Source organism: Halichoeres trimaculatus, unplaced genomic scaffold (genome assembly GCF_033239565.1).
Source record: "Halichoeres trimaculatus isolate MK-OKI-2021-1 unplaced genomic scaffold, fHalTri1.1 fHalTri1_scaffold_6, whole genome shotgun sequence".
NCBI classification, from domain to species: domain Eukaryota; kingdom Metazoa; phylum Chordata; class Actinopteri; order Labriformes; family Labridae; genus Halichoeres; species Halichoeres trimaculatus.
In genome coordinates, this window is record NW_027437184.1 from 25,507,393 (window position 1) to 25,524,325 (window position 16,933).

Consider the following 16,933-nt stretch of genomic DNA (forward strand, 5'->3'; position numbering starts at 1 on the left):
GTTTTAAATAAAACAACCCATTTTTTCAGTTTTACATTTGATTTGTTGTCTTTGCATTATTTTCAATCAAATTAGATAGATAAAATACTTTATTCATCCCCAAAGGGAAATTCATGTAAATGTAATGTAATTCATGTAAATTCGGGCTTCAAATAGTTTGCGAACAATAAAATTCTGTTTTGTTTACATTAACACCCAAACAACAAGTGTCCCAATCCCTCTGGAGGAATTTTCCCCTGGGTACATCCAATTAGCATACATAAGGTGGGCTACTCACATATCATTTATGCCACCCTTTACATTAGGTTATCACACAGACTAGGACAGAACTAGCTAAGATAGAGCTATGCGTCTAAACACCACCAAAGCTGTATTAAAAAAGTGCACAAGGCGCTTGATGCTGACCAGTGAGTCGCAGACGATCAAACAGATACAACTCTCTGATCTGTCTGACCACCCTGCATTGATTTTGCTTGATTCTGACTAAACGGTATGCTAAACACAGTTGTTCGAGCAGCACTTGAAGGCAGCACGTCTCAATACAGGAAGTCTTGAAAGTTTTCAGCGTAGTGACAAACTTGTTCTCCGCAGCGCGCACACGCTCACGGTGCACACGCTTAGGGCGCTCACGCAGGTCTGCTGTGTTTGAGAGAGGCTGAGGATGTTCACAAAGTGGTCAAGTAAACACTGACAGGCTGTTGTTTAGCAGAAATCAGAGCAGATAGGAGGGTTGCTATCTGCGACACACACGCCGCTGTTTCTCGGTGAAGACTCAGAACAGTTCAGCGCTTCCGACAGATACTACTGCGAGCCTGCGGTTGGCAGAAAGCCCGGGTTAAACGCCGAAATGTGGGAACAGGAGGAATTCGCAAAACACTGGAGGAATGAATTCCCCGACGGAGAAGTGCCTCAAATGGACCTGAACTCAGTGGAGGACATCGAGTCAGAGCTGGAGACATGTAAAGGCAACCTGAAGAGGCTGCAGAAGGCGCTGGCGGAGGAGAAATTCAAGGTGATCTACCTGCAGACCACCATGTCTCGACAGAAGAAAAACCACCCGGATGAAAACTTTAATGCTGAAACATTCGGCTATGCTAAAACGGGAAATATTATCAAACAGCAGCGAGGAGTGGATGAGGGCGACGGTCACAGGATGTCCAAGGTGTCCGACTCTGGAGGCGTGAGGCTCCACACTGCAGGTAACACAGCGGGAGTCACGAGCCCCTTCGGCCGGGAGAGGAGCAGGTTCAGCGGGAAGACAGGTAAGCCCGTCCCCATCCCTGTCCCGCCGCGGAAGCCCAGTTTTCAGAGAGTGGACCCGGCCCAGAGTGCCGTCTGTCAGCCGAATGACAACGAGGTGAGCAGTGACCGGGAGTACGAGGACACGGAGCTGAACGAAAATTTTGTCAGGAATAACTTGTTGGCTCCGAAAACCGCGAGCCGGGACAACCTGGTGACCTCCAGCAGTTACCGGGACAACCGGCGGCCTTTCAGGCACAGCAGGGAGTTTGACTCCGGCGATGACGGCAGGCTGTCCCCGTCCTTCCCGCACATTCTCCGCAGAGCCTCCCGGGGCTCTGGGTGCAGCACCCCGGACAGGAGGAGTGATGGGTACTTGAGCTCGGACCATGACGACTCATCTTCAGCAGGTAATGCAAACACCTCCGGTACAACCAGATCAGCAAAGAGTTAATGATCAAACATTACAGACACAGACACTTCAGTTTCACAATAACAAGATGACATGGCACAACAGAGCAGCTGCAATGGGAAGTCCATCTTTCTGAAGTCATCAGATTTATTGACTCAGTGTAGCCTGAGCCTTTAAGTGTCTACAATTATATTATTTATAAAATTTATTTATCAAGAAAATGAAATTATGAAAAAATCCAAACATTAATATATATATATATATATATATATATATATATATATATATATATATATATATATATATATATATATATATATATATATGTAAAGCGTCTTTGAGTATTGTGAAAAGCGCTTTTATAAATAAAATGTATTATTATTATAATAATAATAATTATTATTATTATTATTATTATTATTATTATTATTATTATTGTATATTTTCCCAAAAGGAATATATTTTTAGTTGATGATGAAATACATTTATTCTTAAAAATAATTACCTTTGGTCAGGATTAACATAGTTGTCATAAAAAAAAATACCACACACCCCTCTGTAAAAAATGACTTTACAATTTTCTCAAGACCCATATTTTATTGGCTTTGCAAACTGAAATCTACTGTAAACAATGTCCCTGGTTTTTGGTAATATTGCCTTCTTTCCAAGCAACTTCAATAAGTGCTCCCAGGGGGGTATTTTTGGGTTACGTCATAGAATTGCTCTTCATTGGGCTGTTTGGTCATTGGTTGAAAAGAAGGAAAACAAAGCACCTTAGATGGGGGATGACTTCCTTGTTCTCCTAATGGTGCTATTTAAAAAAAAGTCATCTTGTTTGTGACTGACGTATGACTAAAGAACAGGCTGTACCATCAATGACTGTGGAAAGTCAGGCAGGGAATTATGAAGACATTTAAAATGTGGCAGGAGCCTTTGCATCAGGGAACCACAGGCACTAATGTTTTCTGACAAATGGACATAAGAGGATTATAACATCTACCTTATCCTCTTAATTAAATCTGCATGTTTTAATAGGCAGAGTGGTTTCTCTCTCATTACGAGAACTTCATTTGTGTTTCACACACAACTAGTCAGTGCTTAAACATAGCTTCTGTCACTGTCCTGCACTCACTCTGACCAATAAACGTCATCACGTGACAGTTTCGACTCTTATTACCTACTGTTGTAACAGCCCAATGCCACTGTTCAGGACAGATTATCACACAGTCTGCAACATGATATTTTTAAGTTAGATGTCAAACAGGAAAAACAAGCATCTTGGTGCCCGCATAGAAATTATTTTCTCCGTCATCTTTTGACCTTTAGTACAGATGTGTTTTAGTCCAGTAGTGCGCAGATGTAACTTAAAAATCAGAATATTGTAAAAATATTTAGTTTATTTTCTGTGATTTAATTCAAGAAGGCAGTTTTTCATATATTCTATCTTAATTAGATGTCAAATGATTAAGGCTTCCAGCTCATTAAATCTGAAATGCAGTATCTAAAATTAGCACTTTTCTCAAAACTAGTCAGAAACGATTGAATATACAGAATCGTCATACTCTAGAAAAATACTGTTCCTTAATAAAAGTTAAATCATCAGTGTGGTTTGGACTTTGGTGCCAATCAGCCTATAGAACTGCTAAGGTGGTGTTGAAGCCCTTGTTGCGTGTATTCAAGCCCTGAGCGACTCTCTGTTTGGTGGTTGGGTTTTCCTGATCCTGTTTGCATTTCCATAGACAACCGTGTCCTCTCTTGGTTGGCAGAATATAAGTCCTATGCCAAAAGCTGCATCAGTTACATAATAGCGTGATGCCATAGCAGTATGACATGGTGTACCCGGCTAATAAATCCAATGAAGAAGAGAAATGTGACACAGCTAACAAAGAGCAATGATGGGAGACATCCAGCAATTTGTCTTCTTTGTGATTGGCACGTGGCTCTTTGATACAAAGCGCAATCAAGCTTTGTTTTTGGGAAGAGTGTGTGCTGCGAGGAGAAATACAGCCGCTGTCGCATTGGAGGTGACGATTCTTTCGACCAATCAATGGACTGCAGTGTTGTAGCTCCACCTTCTGGGATCGGATCAGTTTAAGCCGCGTTTACACGACACCAAAAACGGTCAAATCCCAAAACATTTTGTTGCATTTTGGCCCTGCGTTTAGATAAGACCGCGTTGTGTTTTGGCTGAAAACAGAAACCTTTGAAAACGCTCTCCAGAGTGGAGAGTTTTCAAAACGCTCCTCCATCCAGCCTCGTATACACACAGAGCAGAGCGTTTCAGGGAGAAACGCTGACGTCACGCATGCACACCCACAGTTTCAGATGAAGGTTGCGTGCACAGCCACAACTTCCAGTTCAGCCATTCCGGTCCAGTTGGTGGCGGTAATGCGCCTCAAGGTTGGAATGCCAACCGTCTTACACAATAGAACGGCAGAAAAAGAAAGAACAACCACAACAATGATGGCTGGTTTCCGAGTAGCATATATACACACAATCCACATCGCCAACTACTGGCCTGGCTACATCGCTGTGACTTGTCCTCTTGGAGTTGTATGAACACGGATTGTTTTCGTGCAGTCCTCATGTAAACGCGGGTGACTTTTGGAAACGCAAAGGAAGAATCTTTGTGGGAGTCTTCGTGTAAACGTGGCCTTAGTCTGACACCCCAATGGTAGGGTCCCAAAAAGAAGGACAGCTCGTCTCGGTTATTTGGGGATCTGTTCCGGGATTAGTCAGTGGAAACACCACAAAATGCGTGCTGTACCGAGACAACCCGAACTGAATGGCTTGATAGAAACAGGGCCAAAGACTGAGGAAGCCTCAAACTTCTTGAACTCTACCTCCCTCCAAACCCATCCAGACTCTGAGACCCTGATTTCTGAATGAAATGCAAAATTGACTTTCAATTTAAAAGAGGACTTTGGACCACGAAGCAACAGCCAAGTTCTTTGTCTTCTAAGCCTGGGTAAAACACTGACAACGAAAGCCCTGATACGACTTCACTGCCACCTACCAAGAGAGAACATGTTTGGATGTGGAAATGCAAACAGGACCAAGCTTAACCGAGCCAACCCGTTCCAAACCGTACTGATCTACACCGGACTTCTTGGTGGAAATGGGGCTGTATTTTCCCAGGTTTAGGAGTGTAGCTTGATAACTGGGATGTGACGGATGACGATTTCTGTCTATGTTGGCTCTTGATGCTCAGACATCAAGCTCTACCAGTTCGTGAATCAACTTTTCCTGACAGCCTTCTCAAAGCTGTGGCTATTCCTTTTGCTGCTGCACCTTTTCCTACCACACTTTTCCCTACCAGTCAATTTTCCGTTATGTACAATATGCCTCTATACAGCATGTCGCAAACAAACAGCCTTTTCAGCTATGACTGTCTTTGGCTTACGCTCCTTGTAGAGTGATTCCCTTCTGGAAAACTGTCAAGTAAACTTAACCAGACGTAGATACATATGAGGTGTTTACAATGTTAAACATTGATTTATTTGAAAAATTGTTGGCAAACATTGAACCATTTCACAATATTTCAGTGTTTGAAGCTGCACCTTTATCTTAGTAATATATGTCAGATGAGCCCCTGTGGGTTCTGAGAATATACCTTAGGTACAGGACGGCACATTGACAGAGATCTTGGTGGTTACACAACTGTGTTGACCCACATATAACAAACACATACCTTCCTTACACTGCGTTTCGGAAGGAAATGACTGTACATAATATAGTCTACTTTAAGATATTTATGACAGTTTCATAGGAAGCTGCAGTGTTGTTTGGTTTTGGGTTTTAGGAAATGAAACTGTCAAAAAAGAAAAAAAACATTTTTAACAGTGAATATCAGCTGGACTTTTTTATAGGTTGCAAACACTCACAAATAGGGGGGGGGGGGGGGGGGGGGGGTAATGTGAAAAAAGTATATTGTAATGTTCCTTAATGGCAGGATTACAGTCTCAATTTAACCAACATTCTTTTTCTGGTTTATTTACAAGACTATTTGGAGAGTAACTGACCTGTAAAACCAAATTAGTTTCCTTTGTACACAAAAAAGTCCCAGTGGACTTCTGAGGCAAATTGCCTTTCTGAATACACTTAGTCCTTGTGAGTTAACCATCTTTTGCCAAGTATATTTTACAGTGAATAAAAATTAAGACATGGATCAGAGTGAAAGTACACTAAACCTTACACTGTTAAGTTGAATTCAAAAATTAAGTGGGTCTCAACATGAAAACAGCAGAAGAAATCTTCATCTTTTCAAGATTACATCAAACTTTTATACAGTTAAGTACCAGCACAGACTACATCTGGTGTTGCAGTTCAACCATCTCATGTCTGGCAGAACAAAGCCTTCCACATTTAATCTTCATCGATCTAATAAGGACTTAAACTTGAAAAATGGGGTTTCAAATGGTAAACAACAGGATACTGACTTGATCTGTGCTGTGCACAGAGCATTATCTGACATCCTTTTAATGAGAAGAACGCTCATCACAAACTCCAGAGAACACAGGAAAGCTGTGAAATGTAACGTTGTCTTCCTTTGTCTGTGCAGCTTTATTATTCAGTCACTTCACTTGATGTGGTGGACGTGTTGTTTGTTAACTTGTGGTCTGCATCAATGTGCTCGGTCTGCATTAAAAACTACATCAATCTGGCCCTGAGTGTGAGCATAGGAAGGCCATGAAAAGAATGAGCTGATTCAATGATCTCTTTAGGTTTTTAGATCATTGAATCATGAATTATCTACCCTTGGTTTAAGATTTGGTAACACTTTACTTTAGAGGTCTGCAAATTTCATCACACTTAAGTAATAATTAGACAATGTTTTTTCTTATTTCTTTGAAACTAGCACATAACCTCTTTGATATAATGTCCAAATTTACTGTCACAAGTCACAATTGGTAGGTTATAGGGCTGCACGATATTATCGGCACAATATCGGTATGGGCTGATAAAAGCTTAAAAACACATTTATCGGTATCGGCAGATATGAAAATTTCTGCTGATATGCACAGCCGATAAGGTGCTATTCAGTTAGGATTATTATTATTTTCCATCTGAAAAATAAGCTCCTTAAATAAAATGTAGCACTTCATTTATTTGCACTGCAGAGCTCTGTGTCTGTCACCAGGTTGTTACAGTAGCTCCAAAATAATCAAATGCAACTTGGTTATGTTTAAAAATGCATTGTACATTTAAAGTTCATGTGATCTAAAGAAATTGTTTTTCTGTATTTCAATACTGAATGTCTTGAGGTTGAAAAAATAATACATTTCTTATTTATGGTAAAATCAAATGTTTTTTGTCTTGTTTTATGTGTGTTTCTTAAACAAATAAGAGCATCACAATAAGAGCAACATATAAATTCCAGTACAGGATAGACTTAGCTTTCTTTACAGTGAAAAAAACAAACAAACTTGTGATTATCGGTATGGGTATCGGGTGAAAGGGGTTTTGATATATTGGCATATCCGATATCGGCAAAAATCCAATATCATGCATCCCTAGTAGGTTACTGTTTTTTTCCCAGTATCTTTGAAATTTACTCCAATTTCATTTGAAACTAAATCACAACCCGCCATAAAATGTTTTTAGAAGTATCCCAATGTTTTTGCTATTTCCAGAGAAGCAGGTGATAAATTAGGGATGTCCCGATATTACATTTTCACCTCCGATACGATACTGATACTGCAGCATTGAGTATTGGCCGATACCGATATCAATCCGATACAATATCAGCATTAAACATACATACTTGTATTACTTTTTCTGTAGTATGTCCGTCATGTTAGAAAAGGCTTGATTAAGTGATATTATTCAAACAAAGAACAGTAGTCAGCAACAGTAGGTATGAGGAAAAACTGACCCATTTATTATTAACCAGTGGGTAACAGAAACTGCTTATATCAGAGATTTTAGATGCATTCTGATACGATACCGATACTTGTTTTTTTGCTGATATCGGACCGATATCCGATATCAATACCGGACTGGGACACCTCTATGATAAATAGTTGCTTAGTTCTTGAAAACAGAAGTTAGGTTCATTGTTTCCTCTGATTACTACCTTTGAAATGTTAAGTGAATAATTCAATTTCTAGTAAGCAGTTGATAGCTAACTATTTGTTATTTAATTTCACCAAGTTCGCTCACATGCAAAATGATATACCTTTATGACTAGACCTATAATGTTTTACATGATACAGCTGAAGGCTTCAGATGTGATATTCACCAAGAGTGGGGTTGATTGTGATAGACTCTGTGAGTACAGGCGCACTGCAAAACAGAATCTGGCCAGAAATTATGCGCTAATTTTCACCAAAATCTTATGAAATTTCAAGGGTACTTTCAAAGAAATAAGAAAAAACTTTGTCTAATTATTACCTGAGTGTGATGAAATTTGCGGACCTCTAAAGATTTTGACCAATCAGGATCAAGTTACAGATCTAGGTTATAAACCAAGTAAACCAGCTCCATGTTTAGCATATATGTTATGGGAGTGGTTGTCATTCCTCCTTTGTAACTCACAGCAAGAAAAAGACTAGCCATGTACAGCTCAATAGAATGAAGCATTTCTTTGGGTGTGTGAGTTCATCAGGAACACTCACACTGATCTGCAACAAAATCAAAGTGTCATCATTAGTCTATTTCTAAAAGTCATACATTTGATTATGCATAAAAACACTCAGAAGTAAGGATTGAAACGTATAACTCCAAGTCAAGAAGCAGGATTCATGCACACGCTGTGGCTTTACTTCCTCAAGAAAGTGTGGCAACATTGAGTGTGTTGTCTGCGCGTCATGAGTCAAGAGTTGGTGACTAACTTTAACATAAGAATAGATTGAGGAAGGCTTTTTGAGCAGACACAACGCATTTTGTGACACACACTTTTTCCTTTGTCTCTTATAGCAGCGAATGTCTGAGGATTATGGATGGCTCAGGGACTAATTGTTGGCACATGTTTTCATTTTCTTCTACTGTCGATGGTGTTTAAGTGATTTGCTGTATACAGTCTGCTCTGCATTGTGAATATTGGGAAATGACTGGATTATGTAATTTAAGTGAGAATCAAAGAAATAGAGAAGTGTTGGCAGGCGGTTTCCATTCTGTCTCATGCTCAAAACTCTATTGCCAAGAAGCAGAAAACACCTGCATTGATTTTTTTTTTTTTTTTTCAAATTAAACACTTTCTCCTCCGCTGTAGTAGATTTCTCACCAACGTGTCGGTCAGTAAACATCAAGCACTTACTGTAAGCCTTTTAATCTACTCTATCAGTGATATCCAGCAGGATATTGATGTTTTGCTCTGGTAGCTTGGATAATCAGTGGAGAGGCTTGACTGTGGTTACAAACAATAGAGGGTGTGTGGCACTGTGAGAAAACCTCGGAGCATTTTGGGGCCTCAGCCTGCTTGGCGGTGAGGTCAGGTTTGGTTGCTCAGCAGTGTGAAGCACAGTTTAACTCCCACACACATAAACACACACACATACATACCAGCAGTGTGCTAATGCCAGGGGTCTTGCTCACTCTGGTGCTTTTGTGTAACGTGTGTTTGCTGGGAAAATGTCGCCCATCAGGTCATGTGACTCTGCATCTATAGGTCAGGCCTTTGTGTGTGTAGCTTGATTCACTCTGATTCATCAGTTTGCAGTAATCTGTTATTGTTTCAGGACTCTTTCCCTTTTTTTTTTTTTGTCTTTCAACATTTGTAGAACAACACATCTCAGATAGCTCACACTGGTTTGTATCAGTCCAGGCCTGTCATGATTTCAGGTTGCACAACTATTAAGAATGACAGGCAGACTCCAGTTTTTAGCTCTTCTGACTATTTAAAGCATTTTAATGTAGAAATGTCTGCTTTTAATGAGTCCAAACAGGAGCAGGATTGAGGCAGAATAAGTGTAATACCTTGTTTATTTTTAGCCCGCTGTATCTTTGATCTGCTTCTGTTTTTTTCTGTACCGCTGTCTCTGAGTGATGACTCACTGTTTTAATAGGTGATAAAGACTCAGCTGGCATACTGAATGTGATAGTTGACTTGAAGTTCATCAGGTTATTTCACATAGAGCTTCACCAACAGGAAGGCTCTTCTTGGGGAACTGTTTCCTGTTCTTCTCACCTCTGACACACTCCTCTGAAGCTCAGAAAACAGCCAACAGAGGAAATAATAACAGTCCTCAGGAACAAAGGTCACTTTAACTTAGACATACAGTTATATGTTACTGACACACAATGGCCCAATGTGGTTGTTATCTCAAAATCCTTCTGAAAAACACTTTAAGGTTAGTCATCATGGAAATCAGTGGTTCCCAACCTTTTATTGTCTCGTGTACCCCTGAGCCTCTTTGACATACCTTAGGTCCCCTTTAAACAAGCATTTAAACTTAAAAATCAGGAACAAAACACTTCAGGAAATAATATTTAGACTCACTGTGACAGCTTTACTTTCTTTTCATCAGTCATCTGAGCTTTAATGAGGCACTTGGGCTTACTTGTCTTTCATAAGCAGGTAAGCATCTGTTTGATTTTGGTGCAGCTGTGGCACAGGTTATTGTCTCCCTGTGGAAACTGGATGCGCACACATACCATTTTTTAACGGCTTATCTCAATTTTTGCCAAATTCGGAATTAGGGATTAGGGATTAGGTACCTTTGTAGGTACCGACCAAATTCTGTCAAAAGTACCTGGTACCGATTCATGTAGAATCTAAAGGTACCATGTTTAGATACCGAAATGCATCCTTGTGACTGTGAGGGAGTGGAAAAGTAGGCGGGACATGAACACAGCATTACAAGATTACATATTGAAGAATAAACATGTTAAGTTAAAAAAATATATATTTTATTATTAAAAAAAATATTTTTATTACCACATAAACCCCCATAAAGTACAGAAAATTGGTACTGTTGAGTACCAGTACCCATTGCCAAGTACCGGGTATTGGTACCATATCATGTCAAATATGTAAGGTACCCATCCATATTGGGGATGCACAATATATCCGTATCAGTGTTAAGTATTGGCCAAATTTTTTTATCTTTTTTTTTTTTTTTTTTTACATATCAGCATCGGCTGACATGTGGGAGTGGGCTGATATTAACTCATTAGCTGCCAGCCATCTTGAATGATCTTTCAAGACCCAAATAATATTGTTTTCTATGACTATGTCAACGTCTAAACTACCAAAAGAAGAGAGGACAAGGAAAACAAATTTGAGATATTGAAATATTCATTTGCATGATTTTCAGTATGTTCGCAACTTGATCATCTCAGATTGTTATTTTTATTTCTACCAATATTGATATTGGTAAATATCTGTTATCGGCCATAACAGCAATGTTAATATCGGATATCGGTATCGGCCAAAATTTTCTTATAGGTGCATCCCTATTGGAAAAAATTTATCAAATGTTTCCAATGTACCCCCTGCAATGTGTTCGTGTACCTTTCCCCTGGTTGGGAATCCCTAAAGTAGATTGTAGACTAAATCTTACATGAAGTAAGTCTGTTCTGAACTGTATAGAGTTTAAGTATTAGTGGTAAAATCCTGCCGAAACATACAATCAGCAAAATCTGTGTTATGAGCACTGCCATGTACATACAAGCTGTGTTGGACTGAGACCCAAAGGGAAAATGCACAGAACTCTCTGTTTTTAACCCTTTCTCTATTAAGAAGTTTAATAGGCATGCATCAAAGTGTCATGACTGAGAGCTAAGTTTGAAGACTGACATCATTTTGGGATGTTCTTGGTTGAATTATTTTTAAATGAGTCATGAGGAATTTTACATTTTGACTGGTGAGCTAGCATGAATGTTAAAAATACTCAGCAAACAGTCAGTGAATGTAGAACAGCTCAGCTCTGTCACACTGCTCAACCATAAAGCTCATATCCTGTTTGATGTCTATCATCTTACTGTGACACTTTTGATTTTAAATTTTGCATGGGTCTTTGCAACTTGTGTAACAGATAGTGGAGACTGTCCCACAAAATCTAACAGCAAATGCCTGAGTAAACTAGTCATAGAAAAGAGTAGGGTTGCAAAACAACTACTGTTAAGTTTCTGACAACATGTTTTAGGCTGTGAAGCCATAACTAACGGTGGTTAGTTTAACACATAGTGCACACATTTTTGTTCTGTTAAATCTCACGTGTCAACTTAGAAATTGAGACTTCAGTCTATGAACTATAACTTCAGCAGCTAAAGAGGACCATCAGCTGGCACGTATGACAGACTGGCGACCTTCACCTCACGTGCCAGTGGTTGAAGTTGTAAGGACAACAGTAGGCCTCTTTGTGAAGTCATTTCTTTATTTACTGTTTTATTTATTTTTACTGCTTTGTGCATTTATACTTTAATTTGTAGAGAGTTTGTAGCGCAGAAACTGGGAGAGCGCCGGAAATGGCAAAGGCACTTAGGCTGGAAGCGATGCCATGCTGCGAGCACATGGATTGGGACTTAACCGCTGGGCCAAGCTTGCCTGTAAAGTCCTTTCTTGATGACATACCTGATGAGTAGTTCGTAGACTGTTATGGTTTTTTCAGGCCCATTACGGATACCAAGTATTATTGGTCAAGGAGGCCAAGAATTAATATCTGGAGCTGATAGTCCTGTGCAGTGACAGTGAAAATGTTGGTGTCAAAATTTTGAATAATACAAACTCCAAAACTTCACTTATTAAGTCTTGTGAAGTTACGTAAAAAAAAACTGGGACTGGGATGTTTATTACACTTTCAGGGGAGTCCTTTGCCTAAACTTACCTTCGAAACATACATCTGCTCTCCGGTACTTTACCACAGGCACAGCTTTGTCACAGCCAGAATATCCCAGATGCCAATCTGCTTCAAAATGCTGAATATCGGCACCGATAATCACTTTATCCCCATTGATGAGTACAAGTAAATATCGTACTGAAAAGACTCTGCTATCAATACATTAACTGCATACCCATCCAGCTGAAAGTCATCAGTTAAAATGCTCACTTGTCAAATGAAAACACCGGTATAGTATTGGTAGTTGCAGCACCTTTCAGGCTTCCAGGACTACTATTGGCACGGTGGTCCTACATTGATTTAAATATTGATTATAGTTTAACTTTTAAGTTTATCTTATGACATGCCTCCTTGACTGACTGAGCTGAACCTGTAGTACTTTTTAATCAACTAGTTTTTTAGCTAAATTGTCAAGAAAAACGTCAAGATCTCAGTGAGTGTTCCTTAAGGCAGTGTTTCCCAATCCTGGTCCTGGGCCCCCCCTGCCCTGCATGTTTTTATGTTCCCGACTCCAACACACCTGATTCAAATGATCAGCTCGTCATCAAGCTCTGCTTGAGCCTGATAACGAGCCATTCATTTGAATCAGGTGTGCTGGAGTGGGGTAACATCTGAAACATGCAGGGCAGGGGGTCCCCAGGACCAGGATTGAGAAACGCTGCCTGAAGGTAAGACACAACATCTTATGTGCGTTGTTCCAGCAACTATCCCCTCTGCTGTGAGAGCAGAGGAAGGTAACGATAATAACAATGATCTGGTAGAAAGAATCTGAGAATTACTGTATTCTCTCTTAAAAATAGTCCGGCAAATTGAAGACAACAAATGTTTCAGGGTTCAATTTAAGCCATAGCAAGTGCCATAGTTGGGAAACGATCACCTTCATTTTCAAACTGAGAGTCTTAGTGAGCAGCTTCTGAGAGTCTGCGTGATTATCCCTGGACTCTGTACAGCTAATTGTGGCAAAGAATAATGGTTGCATTAATGGTTTTTTGATTGTTTTTGAAGGAAACCGTGCTGGTGCCCATCCTCTCAAAGGATTTATTTCAAAAAAATTAAGACCTGACAGCTTTCTGCGTGCACTCTGGCACAATGTTCTGTGATGAATAAAGCTGTATCCCTAGAAAGGCTTGGCAGCACATGCTATGTCATCTGCTAACTGCTTCAGTTTTCATGTCTTTGTTCTGTAAATGGAGGAACATGCTCATTAGATGTAATAAAGCCAGAGCAGAGTCCAGAGTTTAAAAGTTGTTGTGAGAAGAAAAGAGAGCAGTAATGTGTCGTCACAGAGGAGAACAAACCTGTTCCTGTCGCTCTGTTAGAAAGTGGTTGACACACATATTTCTCCTTCCCTTGGGTTGGCTCTTCTTCACTCAGATAAGTGAGGCCTGTTCAGGCTTGCCTTAAACAGCCCAACTATGAGCCTGTCATATTGTTTCCATTTGAACACACTCACTGGGTTCGATTTGTCTGAGCTCTTACAGAATACACGTGAAGTCCAGCTTCTCAGGCTTTGAGGCCTCAGTAACTATCCTGTGTCCTTACCTCTGACATGTTTTAACTGTGTATGTTTGACAGACTGACAGCGCCAGCTTCTACAGCCTCCAACAGCACAGTGGAGGCTTCAAACCACAACACTTCTCTGAGACTGAAGGGTGAAGCTCTGAAAACTGGCTCGTCTCAGTCATTTCCAAGGCAACACAGCTGCAGAGCAGAGGCAGACATACGGCTGCTGCTGCTGCAGTGGTCTGTCAGCCTCTTCTTTACCTCTCTGCTGAAGCTGGAGAGAAAAAAGAAACAGATTATATGACTGCAGCGCTGAAAATCATTTGCTGATATTGAGATTTAGTTTGTTCTTCTGATTTAAGTCACTGTAAACCAAACATCCTAGTTTCAGGGATTTTTGATTTCACAACATACAGCAACACTTCCTGAAACACCATATTGAGCCTTCATGATTAATTTCCAACAAACCGTTGTTGAAAGTCGTACAGGGGAAAAAAAACCTGTTAAGTCAGGTATGATATCGTTCAGAGCCAGCAATATTTAGGCTGTGAACATGGTTAATTTTTCCCTTTAACTTAACTTTTGCAGCCAGCCTCAAGTGGCCACTGGGGGAACTGCAGATTCTTGCAACCCTGCTGTTTTCAACATCACCTATTCCTGATTGACAAAAATGCAGTTAATCCTTTTGTATCCAAGTGTTTGTTGATTACAACTTAACATAAAAATGACAACCTCTCTGTGTTTCGCTCATCACAGCAGCCTAAAGACTTGTTTTTCTTTCCTTTTTTTTTTGCGTCACTTAGTTGGCAATACTTTTGCAACTCCTCTTTCTTATAGCTCCTGCATTGTTTTTGAAAGAAGTAGTGTTGGTATCTAACATAGACTGAAAAAAGAAAGAAGGACGGCACAGCAGCTCTGCTAAAGTGTAGTCAAAAACTTCTAGTGCTCCCTGTAATGACTGACTGGAGAGCTGACCATTAAACCTCCTCAGTCATAATGATCAGGGTTCAGCCAGCATGCTAAACTTTGAATGGATAACATTTCTTTTCAGGCCTCGCTCCTCACTAGCATAATACTGGGCACATGGGAAGGAGATATTTTGACTTCACTCTTATACATTGAGAGCAGGTAGAGTCGTGCCTTTGATATAAATTTACAGTCCTTATTATGGTGACTAAGTGTTTGTATGAAGCCATAACCAATGATTTTGGAGCCTTAAAAAAAAAAGTGTGATACTTTAACCTAACAAAGTAGTATTGATTCCTAAACATACGTAAATTATACTTAAAAAATGGAGGGCTGGCACCTAAACCCAACAAAACAAAACAAAAAAACATGGCTAAATACTGCTGGTTCTTCAGCTTGATGAAATACTGTTATTAGCTACTCAGATGCGATTCATCTCCCAATAGGCCTCCCATGGTTTGATAAATTTTCACTTAAAATCTAAAATCTCCTTAAAGTGAAGGCAGCCTGTGGCCTCAAAATCCACAAAACTAGAAAACTATTTCTGGAGCAACTTGTCTCAGTGTTACCTTGGAGATGGATGTGTTGTCAGGGTTGTGCAGGCAGGCAGGCAGGCAGGCAGACAGGATGTATCTGTGAACGAGGAGGAGGTGTTGATTTTGCTGCATCATTGCCTGTTTATGAGTTTGATGCAGAAGTTGAAGATTTGCATGCATGCAGAAGACGCATCGACCTTAAACCTGCACCTAAATATAGACTGACGCTCTCATCCACTGACACATCTTGCACAGTATGTCAGCAGGTGCATGCACGGAAACAAACAGAAAGGTCAGGTCTGTTTCTCAGGGCTTCCTCACAGGGCTCTCTAAATCTGATGAGACCGTTTCATCTATCAAAGCAGGACCTGGTTACCTTAAAAGACATTATATGGGTCTTCTTTCTTCTTTCATCACTCCAGGACTTTCCAGAGAGCAGTCACAGGTTCAGAGACACTCTGTATTCACTGTCACCTCCCAGATTTTATGATGCAATGCTGTTCTCTCATAGTCTGCTGTCGTCAGCAGACAAAACCATTAACTGTGAGAACTGTGATGAGTAATCAGGAGAGGGAGGTGCAAGACCAAATGCAGAATTGTGAATAGAAAATTGATTCATTAGTTGATGTGAAAATAATGTAACACCTCAGAGGGTGACATAAATTAAGCATGTGTTTTTTATTGTTTTGTCTGTCTGATGGTTTAACTGTTGTGGCTGCACAGATGCAGATGTAACGGAAGTGTTTCTCCTAAAGAGGTCCATCTACTTCTGTTGCACTGTACTGAGCTGTGCTGTTACTGGCAAGCTTTAATGGGCTGTAGATCAACAGGAAACCCCCAAAGTTATACATCTCTGAGCAGGGAAAACACTTCTCATGGTACTATCGAAACCAAACGTTGAAAGTGACTTATTATTTGAACAAACCACAACCTCTCCTAAGAGCTCACAAAGTATTTTTGGTACCTCATCGCAACAAACTAATGTTGTCTTTAACATTTACAAAATGTAGTTTTACCTAAATTTAAAAATAGAAAAGTTGGTAGTTATCTTTTACATATGAGTTTCACACCCAAGCATTACTGAATCCTGGCATTATGGTGCCTGAACATAAAGTAGTGCAGGAACTTAAACCTTTAAGGAGTGATTGTATCTTTTCTCAGCAAAGTAGCTTGGTACCTTAAAGAGGGGGTATTGTGTCTTATTTTAGGCTTTATATTTTCCCTCAGGTATCCCTCTACTCGCTTTATATGATTTACAGATTTAAAAAAAAAAACTTTTGCACTGTCACGTTTTTTTTTTTAAAATTATTTCAGCCTGTCTGAATCTCTTTGATAGCTGTCTCTTTAAGGCTCCCTGCTCAACAAACCTCCTTCCCTCTGATTTGTCAACTCTCCGGAGGTTTGTTGAGGGCACAGCCATGGGCAGACCTTGATATTTGAGGCCCAACCTTCTGACATGTCATGAACAAGTAAGGAGATCCTTTTGTGATGACCTC

At 40.0% G+C, this 16,933-nt stretch overlaps 1 protein-coding gene across 1 annotated transcript in view; it reads left to right on the forward strand.

Moving 5' to 3' along the window:
* The first annotated feature begins 569 nt into the window (after positions 1-569).
* Positions 570-16,933, forward strand: part of abr (ABR activator of RhoGEF and GTPase) — a 207,245-nt gene continuing 190,881 nt past the window's right edge. The window contains exon 1 of the mRNA XM_074671740.1: positions 570-1,649. Coding sequence (XP_074527841.1) covers positions 848-1,649 — 802 coding nt within the window. The 5' untranslated portion in view covers positions 570-847. The remainder of the gene's footprint in view (positions 1,650-16,933) is intronic.